Here is a 10,729-nt window from a genome sequence, read left to right as displayed (position 1 = left end):
CTCCTAATTTTCTGGAGTATTTCAAAATAAATTTACTTGACGGCATACCCTAGGCTTTCTTAATTGGTGGTCCATGAACACCCTGAAATGAAAATTTGGGTATCGTTCCTTACATGAGCAGTTTTCTGTACAGAATGTCCATATATGTCATCAGATTCTCAGAGAGGTCTATGACTCAAAAGGAGTTTATACCCACTTTTCTCTGACCCAACCCCACATACCCAGAATAGTTTGGTGCTATATGATTTCCACAGGAACCTATAAATCATCTTTCAGTCCTTTTCATATATTATTATTTCTGCTGTGACTTCTCCCACTAGAGAGTAAAACTCCATGAATGCAAAAGCTATCTCTTGTTTACCAGCATCTAGCACAGAAACACAAAAGTACAGAGCTAAAAGTATATATTTTATAACTAAAAAGAATTGCTAAATGTACCTCTGAAATACTCCCTTGTTACAGAATTCAAGAACTAAACTTTAGGTAAATAAATAATTATTAATCTTTCCTAGTTAAATTTTTTAACGTTGCCTATCAAGTCTATTAAACAACCTGAAAAGATTTTAATGTAAATGTTTTTAAAATATTAACTTGGCAATAAAAATTATATAACCTTGATTATATATTTACTTTAAAGAATATCAAACAACATAACATTAACTTCATTTCTGTAAACTTAAAAATTTGGAAGCCTAGCTAATTATATTATTAAATGAACCGAGTGTTTGGAGATAGTACCAACGTTGTTTTATTGTCCAAGAAGAACACGTATCATAAAAACCCATCCTTATATCGTTTTTCCCATAAGAAATCACAACAGAGGCAGAATATGAAATTATATATATAAACAGATATAAAAAGATAGATATATACATATAGAATTATAGCCTATCAAAGATGAAGATGTAAACTTTAAGAAAGAAAAAGGCAATGAGGAGCACAAGACAGTGATTTCCTTCTAAAATACGTGAAATTCAATCCTATATGACAGGAACAAACCAGATGGTATCAAGGCTTTTTTGAACATTTAAGTCTATCCATTAACACAGAGAAGATTATTCTCAGACACAAGTGGCTTTCCTCTTTTACTTTTTTTAAGATAACATGATTTTAAAAAGATACAGCTTATGGAAGACATCAAAGGTTAAAACAAAATACTTACCAAGTTGGCCATATAAATTGTGAGCAGCCCTCTCCTGCAAATAATTTTAAAAGGAAGATATTAAACTTCAATTTGACTTAATAATCACTTTATCATTTATTGGAAGTCTATAAAAAGAATTCTCAGAAATTGAGAATCGTACTGGTATCTTAGAAAAACGGGTAAATTATGCTGAACTAATTTTTCTGTGACCTAAATTTAGCTGCATCTAAAAAAATTCCATAAAATCACTTGTTTTGTGGTCATTAAATATTCTTAGCAGTCATTAATTAAATATTTAAAATTACTATTTCCCCATTGTTATTTGTTATTGGCAAGAGTGGTATAATTTCTTACTTATCTATGCTAGCTAAATCTAAATTTTTTATAAATAATTCTAATTCATCTTGCCAAAAAGAACAATTCTGACCAAATAAAAATGTATCAAAAAATAAATAAATAAAACAAGCCTTCCATCTGTTTCACACACAATATAATTGTTTGTTTCATTAAATAATATTACAAATCATACTAAATCACATTGGTTTTAATTTCGTTTTAAATGAAAAGTCAGGCACTAAGGGAACTTTCTAATGCCAAAGGACAAACAAAAGTTCTATAAACACTTTACACAAAAATTGCATATTTACCAAACTTATTTAATAAAAATTCAGGTAGAAAGTCAAACATAAGAACTTTTTTCTGCCCTTAATCAGTCTACTTGGCTTATACTGCACATGAGAAATGAATGAAGCGCATTCTATTCTCTAGAAAATGTCTTCAATAGATTTTAAGAATTCAAGGGCAGAGTTCGACCTCTGAAAATTACAAAAACTTATTTTAGCTTCTGTTATGAACATTTTCAATACTCAAAGAAAATGAAATATATATAAAAAGTACCAATGTCAAACCACTTTCATTTAAATATGCCAAATCTTCATACTGATATTGTCAATGAAATCTTCTTGATGCCCGATTCATACACAGTGCTGAATGTTCATTATTTTAAATGGTTTAGTAAGATTTTTAATATTCCTAAAGCCATATGCAGGCAGTATGATTTAACTAAACAGTGCTAAAGTAAAGTTAGGTACTCTGGGACTCTGTAAATTTGTCATTAAAATTAGGGAACATTTGAGGGACTAGTTATCTACTTATTAAATCTACTTTTTTAACATAAAAATTATTAAAGAAAAAATTTACATTATCACCAATATATAAAATATAACATTGTACCTACTCTGGTTGAAAGGAGAAGGGGATATAGGACCCACAGTGCCACACACCCAGTACCATACACTCCTAACAATCCCTCCTCAGCAGATCCTAATGCATTTCAGCAGAACAAGAGAACCCAATTGCCCTTACAAAAAGAATTTTTAAAAATCACTGGTAAAGGTGATAGGATGATCTATGCAGCAAACCAACATGGCAGAAACCTGCACATTCTACACATGTACTCCTGAACTTAAAAGTTAGGAAAAGAAAATAATAACAAAAATCACTTGTCAGAATATCTATAATGTTTTTTAACGTCCTTTGTTCTATGATTTTTACATATGGATTGAAAGTGTTCTTACTAGTTCTCATCATTCTTGTTAGTTCCTACCAAATTCTAAATCAAAAATACTCTAATATTGCTTATTTTAAATAAGCTATACCAAGAAAAATTAGGGTAACATTAACATCCAAGAGTCCCACATACACTAAAGAAAGAAAAGTTAAGTGCTTCTCATTTTTACCAAAAGGATACCTATTTTTACCAAAAGCTGGTTACATATGAAGAAAATATATATATATTACAAATTCCAAAATAAAAATATTTCTTTACTTTCTGTGACAGAGCCTGACAATTTTTTTTCTTTTTCGTTTTTGTTTGTTTGTTTTTGAATAGGATCTCACTCTGTCACCCAGGCTGGAGTGCAGTAGTACAATCACAGCTCACCGCAGTCTCAAACTCCTGGGCTCAAGTGATCTTACTGCCTCAGTTTCCCAAACAGCTGAAACTACAGGCGCACACCACCATGCCCACTAATTTTTTGATTTTCTGTAGAGACCCAGTCTCTCTATATTGTCCAAGCTGGTTCGAGTTTCTGGATTTAAGCAATCCTCCTGCCCTCGCCCCCCAAGATTGCTGGGATTACAGGCATGAGCTACCACACCCCGCTGATAAATGCATTTCAAGGTGAAATGAGCTAAAGCTGAGTATCCCTTATCCAAAATGCTTGAGACTAGAAGTATTCCCAATTTTTGATTTTTTTGTATTTTGTAGTATTTGCATATACATAATGAAATAATTTGGGGACGAGACCCAAGTCCAAAATTCATTTATGTTTCATATACACCTTATACTTGGCAAAAACTGCAATTACTTTTGCACCAACCTAAATACATACAACTTAATGTAATTTTATACAACATTTTTAATAATTTTGTGCCCGAAATAAAGTTTGTGTTCAGTACTTAAATGTGAAATTTTCCACTTATGGCATCATGCTGGTGCTCAATCATAATTAAGGTTATTATGTTGTTATTGTAAACCACAGAAATAAACAAATCTCTTTATCAATTGTGTGTCTGACTGGAACCACCCTGGACATTTTGTCATTCACAGACAGTTGTCTTGATCCTCTTCCAAAAATGGTTTATAATCAGCTACAGGACTTTGACAGGTGCTCTTAAATGCAAGTTTCTGATATCTTTGGAGATTGTGACATTGGAATAAAGGAAAATCATTCCGGACTCATGAAGAGCTGAAATGTTCATGAATATCAAGCAGGACAAGAGTTAATTGAATGGACTGAACTAATAGAAAACTTAATTAATCGTTTTAACTTTTTGCTTAAAACATTGCTGGTCCTTGTTTTATTTTTCAGAGTCATGGAAATTTTTCTTTTAAGCTATCTACAGTTTTCAACAATTGAGTAAGGTATACTATGAACAAAGTTTGGAAAATATTTGTTTCTTTCTGCTTGGTTTCTCCAGAATTTGGAAACTTTGTGAGTATTCTTAGCATAGGGCAATACAGTTATTTGCATCACTGCAATAAGAATCCATTTTCTTTTGCAACAGGACACAACTAGAGAGACTGGTTGTTTTACCAAGGCTTTGACTGGAAGGGTGTGCTTCCCTTTAAGGAATTAAGCTTGACTTGCAGAGCCAATAAAAAAGCCCATTGGGAGTACCGGCCTCATACCCTGTCTACACAGTTCCTGTACAGGGTTCCTAACTTGTGGTGATTAAGAATGTGACTTTCTATCAGGTCCAGGAGCCCCAAGTTATCTTGACACCTCAAGAAGAGAGGAATTTACCAAATTCACAGGTATTTGAGGGTATAAAACCATGGCTGGGCTCAGCTATTTAAAAAGTCTTATCCGAGCCAAGTGCGGTGGCTCACGCCTGTAATCCCAACACATTGGGAGGCCCAGGAGGGCGGATCACCTGGAATCGGGAGTTTGAGACCAGCCTGACCAACATGAAAAAACCCTGTCTCTACTAAAAATACAAAAAATTAGCCAGGCGTGGTGGCGCATGCCTGTAATCCCGGCTGAGGCAGGAGAATCTCTCGAACCCAGGAAGCAAAGGTTGCAGTGAGCCGAGATCGCGCCATTGCACTTGAGCCTGGCCAACAAGAGCAAAACTCCATCAAAAAAAAAAAGACAGTCTTATCTGAGATTCCATATGGAATAGAGTTCCACACAGAGCCAATTTTAAAGGCATATGTGAAAATAATTATTCTTGGTGCACTTTATGCAAATGATTAAGCCAAGTATAAGACTAAAGTTTATTTTGCAAACAATTCGGTCCTATCATGACTTGTTTGTCACAAAATGAGGACTGGAAACACAGAAAACAGTTCCAAAACTTATCATACAGTTGTCATTAAATTCTCATCTCATTAGTTGTTTTTAAGTTTTGCCTGCATTTTAGACCAACTCTGCTTATTCCTGAGAACCAACCAGTGATCTCTGGATGCAGCTAAGAAAGAAAAGGGATGAGTAATGTAAAAATCTGGATCAATATTCTAATTCTGGGCAATTATCCTGCAAATCCTGCCAGGTGGTGAGAACAGGGTGCCCATAACCTGAAGGTTTGGGTTTTTTTTTTTTTTTGCTTTTTTTTTTTTTGGAAATAAGACCAAAGGAGCTAACCCAACCAAGCCCCAGCACCCAAGTCTTAGCAGGCATAACTATAGCCACCAGTTATCTGGGCATGTTAGCAGCCTCAGTTTTTGAGCCGTTCTTACCCCCATGTTTTGTTTTGATACATATCTTCTAATAACCTGGTTTGTCTCTTCTCACCTTCAGGCCATCAAACTCCAAACAGTTATGCAACCGGAGTCTCGAATGATGGCTCCCTTTTACTGGGGACTCTTAGGTGTCTAAGAGAGATCTGACTGCCATTTTCCCAAAACAGCACCCCCTGTCAGCAGAAAGCAGTTAAGACTGGACATCATCCTTAACCTAATGGCAATTAGATGTACCTCTTCAGAAGGGGAAATTGACAGCAGCAGGAGACAGTCAAATGCCTAGGCAGATAGGGGTGGGTCCCTGGTGAAATCCCACCTCCAAGCCGAAGAAAGTTTAAAGCCTGAAAGCCAAGTTACAAGTCAAATCCACAGACCAGATTAAGAACTTGCCTTCCTGTTTGGCACACTTTTCTCCAATTAATCCCCACCTCCACCTATTTTATATATACCTACCCTTTCCTAATTGGTTTTCTACACTGTGGTGCCCACCTTTGAGCAGAGTCTTCGTTTTAAACTTTTTTGCATACTCACAAACCAATCAGCAAGCACTTCCCTATTCTGAGGCCATAAAAGCCCCAGACACAGGCACACTGAGAGGAAAAAAAACACCAAACTGCAGGGGTCGGGAACCATCCCTGCGTCCCCTCTCCGCTGAGCTGTTCCACCGCTCAATAAAACTCTTCTCTGCCCTCCTCATCCTTCAAATTGTCAGTGTATCCTAATTCTTCTTGGACATGGGACAAGAGCCTGGGAACTGCCAAACGTGGGTACAAGCCATAACACAGGCAGGCCAAGTAGAGGGCCTGCCTCCAGTGGAAGGCCTGGGGCCAAGTAAGGCCTGGGTGCAGGGCAGGGGGACATCACCAGTCATGGAGGTCTCCAGTTGGCAAAGTGGACAAGAAAAATCCTGCATCAATACCTCACACCTAAGGCATACGAGGCACTAAACAAATGATTATGGAATTACTAGACACAGTCAACAAGGTATTCCTAACAACACATCCTTACAAAAAAAAAGTATATTATAGACATATAATCACCAAAGATAACCACTAGAACAAGGGAGGGCCAATTAATGATACCAATTTATTAGCAAAGAAGTGATCAGACCTTAAAGTTGCATAAAACTTACCAATCTACAAGGTATAATCGATATTATGAGATCAAATTTTACCCACCCAATAGTACCATGAAGTGAAAGGCAGACACCATTATCCTTACTCTATTGAAGACCAAGAATCAGAGAAGTGAAGTGGTTTCCTTAAAAAGGTAAAAGTAACAAAAAGACAAGCTGGAATTCATAGTCAGTTCATCTGACTGCAGTTTCATCTGACTCTGTCCAATGCATTACTTCTACAGAATATCTTTGCACTACTAAATTATCTTTCTCGTTGTTGTTTGTTTTTGAGACAATCTTGCTCTGTCGCCCAGGCTGGAGTGCAGTGGTGCAATCTTGGCTCACTGAAACTTCCACTTCCCAGGCTCAAGGGATCCTCCCACCCCAGCCTCCCAAGTAGCTGGCACCACAGGCACATACCACCACACCCAGCTAATTTTTTGTATTTTGGGTAGAGCAAGGTTTTGCCATGTTGGCCAGGTTGGTCTCGAAATCCTGAGCTCAAGTGATCTGCCCACCTCAGCCTCCCAAAGTGCTGGAATAACAGGCATGAGCCAATGCACCTGGCCCTAAATTATCTTTAAGTTCTGTAATTCACTTGCTTGTTTAACACGGCATCCTAACAGGCTTCTATTCTTTGAGGAAGACTAAAGCCTTCACATACTGTTACTATTATGTAAAAGCAGAGAATGTATTGCTATTAGATTAAGTCCTATTCTGTTCTCAAAATTTCAATTTATCTTCCCCTAAATCACCTCCTTAATAGCTTCTGCTGAATTCACACCCGGAGAGAATATTATCTCTGAAGGGTATGGTATGTTGGATTATAGGGCCACACTCTTTGATAGGATTTCTTTCATGCAATGTCTTCATCTTCTGTTCCAATGTCAACTTTATAACTGTATGATATCAGAACAATAATTTATCACTTCTTCAGTTACGTTAAGCACTACGAAAAACTGAGAAGTTAGTTAAATGCCATTTTATTGTTTCACACTTGACTATATTTAGCCTAATTCTGAAGACAAATAGGCCACTCCCTTACTGGTGACTAAATCCTCTCTGGAAACCAAGTTACCTATTAAAACATGGCTAACACAGTGATGGAGAGGGGGAGGTGCCCATTAGAAGAGATGATGGCATAGGTCTAAAAGGGAGAAGCTGGGGCCAAGAAGCACAATAAGTAACTGTTAAATTTCACAGGAGATTCTGATACCCATATATCCTATACTCCCATTCTACTGAGAGTCACTATATTAGAAGGCTGGGAAAGCTCAGCAAATAAGCAGTCCAATATTCCTTTACACCACATAAGCTTTTCTCATTGTTTCCTTCTTTTATTTATCTATTTATTTTGGTTGGAGAAGGGGTGGAATCTCTCAAAGTTGCAGCATACAAAATTTAAATGGGTGTGTACCTCCAGGGGTGTTATCAAAAAAAGTATTAAGAACCATTGCAGCCAGGCGCAGTGCCTCACACCTGTAATCCCAGCACTTTGTGAAGCCAAGTTAGGAGGATCACTTAAGCCCATGAGTTTGAGATAGCCTGGGCAACACAGTGAGATCTCGTCTCCACCAAAAATAAGACTGACCTGGTCATGGTGGCACATGCCTGTGGTCCCAGCTACTCAGGAGACTGAGGCAGGAGGATCACCTGAGCCCAAGAGATCAAGGCTGCAGTGAGCTATGATTGTACCACTATACTCTAGCCTAGATGACTGGTGAAACTCTGTCTTAAAAAAAAAAAGAACCACTGCTACAGAAACTGTGTAGTCAGAGTATCATCATTCTTATAGGAAAACATTAAATAAAATAAATAAATGTTCTGTAACATCTTAGTAGATTAAAAAGTATTCATACATCCTGCTGAAATTCTAAGCATTATTATCATCTAACAGCATTATCATTTCTAATTAGATGCATAATCAATAATGGGTTTTTTTCCAGAAACTTTGGTGTATGTATTATTTAGCTAACCTCAAAGTTTTGAATGATACTACATATCACACTTCACAACAGGCCACTGGGAAATACAGTAGGAACAATGCAACTTCTAAATTCTAAATATGTATATATCCTGTATATGCATATGAAATATACATATAAAAATAATTATATGTTCTATAAATAAGGAGATATTAGAAATTTTAAAAAGTGAAAATTCCTAAGCATTGTAATGGCTTATTAAGAAATGCTATTTAATCATCTCGGAAGATCTTTCAAGGTATAATGGGTTTTTAACTGTCAGAATGTTTTAGAAGGTATAAAAATACTTCCTTAAAGCATAGGAATTAATAGAACAAAATTCTAATCTAGAGCAAGAGTCTATGATCATGTTCTATCTTACACAGTACATAAGGAGTAAACTTTACAGAAGGCAACAAAGTGTTTAATCTTCTGGTGAAGTTAACATGCCAATGAAACCTGAAGATACCAAGAACTTACAGACCAAATTTATGGGTATTCTTTTATTTGTATATAATATAGATCATTCATTCTGGTCATACCCGGTTTGGAGTTTCATAAGTACTACAGTGCAATTTAATAATTTAACAAATGAGTATGCTTGCAATAAATATGTAATTGTTGATACCTTAATCCATGTTCATGTTTGAGCACACTGTAATTCTTAGCTAATACTAAATATCAAAGCAAATTCCACAGCAATTCTACAAAACAAAATCCATCAGAACAACTTCTTTCTAAACCACAAACAAAGCACTTCCTAGAAAAAGAAAAAGAAGACTAGTTCTTAACAGCCCTCCTACAGATAAACTAGATGTTACCAATGCTTCCTACTGGGTTTCTATGATCAGAGTCCTTTGCGGCACAAATTTTTTAAGCAACCCTGGAAACAACTTCAAAGCTTTCTCAGAACCCCACAATGATGCGATTAAGATTTAAGTAAGCTGCCCTCTTACTAGGTGTCACAAACCAGCAAGCAAAGCAAGCTTAATACTACTAGAAAGGGAGGAGGTAATTGATGGATGGATTAGAGAGAAGGAAAAAAGAAGAAGAAAGAAACTTAAACCAATACAGATGAAGATATTTACAGAGAGACACATCTTTATCTATGTATTTATATTTATATCCAGACAGAAAGAGATGTAAGTGCATATTGTATGTTCTCACCTCATTAAATACTTTTTGAAAAACTGATTATACAACTGAGTGCAAAATCTCAGAGTAAAGATTGCATTAGTAAAGCTTTAGAGATTTAAAACTTAGGACTACCAGTATTTGCTATTTTGTAAAAAGAAACTGCTAGTCATCACAATATGTTTCTTCTACCTTTTCTAGTGCATTGCTGACATTAAATTTAAAGACTGAACTGTATACATTTCAGCTGACAACCAGCTCCTTAAATGCTTCTAAACGTTCAATCTTAGACCTCCTCTCATACTGGGCTTTCACACATGAATCTACTTCCACAATTTCAACGACCACCTACTAGAGGAAAACTTCCCATTTTTCTCTAACTACCTTCTTTCCCTTGAACCTAGACTCACATTTCCAGCTGCCTGCTGGCTATTTCCACCAGCATACCATTGATTTTCTCTGTGAATTAAAGGCATAATTATAAATTCTTTTTCCTTACCAAACAAGAACTACAATACTAATATGCTTGATTTTTGGACTAGATGTCATAATTTTAAAATATGCACAACTTCAATCCTTGCAAATTACTTATAAGCTTTTAATGGATCTTGATATTTAATGAAATCTTACATAAATTTGTGGTAAGTAAAGAATACTGTTTCAGAGCAAATTAAGCTACTAAAGTAACTCACAAATTCCAAATAACGCACAGACACATTTACTTAAAACAAGACACACTATAAGGCAACTTGTCAAGAGATAAAGCAAAAAAAAACTTGCTTTTCTCTGTTTTAAAGTTTAACTCCAAAGGGGAAAAAAAAATACAAAACCTGATTTTTTTCTTAAAGTCACCAAGCTTGTGAACAACACTAAAAAACAAAAATTAAAGTTTTTAATTAAACTCAACCAGGAATTGTGATTGATATGCATAGACATACACAACTCTCAACAGAAAGAACTACAGAGCTATTTCCCAGTATTGTTAACTGCATCACCTAATAAACAAAAGAACTAAATCAACACATATGCAAAGAATTCAATAATGTAACAATCAGATCAAGGGAAGGATCAATTTTTTTTCAGCAACCATGTGATAACAGTTATAAAGAAGTTAAACAAAGCTA

The 10,729-nt window shown here is 35.7% G+C and overlaps 1 protein-coding gene across 6 annotated transcripts in view; it reads right to left on the bottom strand.

The window, feature by feature from the left end:
* LOC105468879 (transmembrane protein 135) overlaps positions 1–10,729 on the bottom strand; it is a 348,642-nt gene that overhangs the window by 221,679 nt on the left and 116,234 nt on the right. For all 6 annotated transcript variants that reach the window (XM_011719361.2, XM_011719356.3, XM_011719358.3 and 3 more), the window contains one exon: positions 1,163–1,196. In XM_011719361.2, coding sequence (XP_011717663.2) covers positions 1,163–1,196 — 34 coding nt within the window. The remainder of the gene's footprint in view (positions 1–1,162; positions 1,197–10,729) is intronic.

The sequence above is a fragment of the Macaca nemestrina genome, chromosome 12, assembly GCF_043159975.1.
Source record: "Macaca nemestrina isolate mMacNem1 chromosome 12, mMacNem.hap1, whole genome shotgun sequence".
Classification (NCBI taxonomy): Eukaryota; Metazoa; Chordata; class Mammalia; order Primates; family Cercopithecidae; genus Macaca; species Macaca nemestrina.
This window is presented reverse-complemented; position numbering and strand designations above follow the sequence as displayed.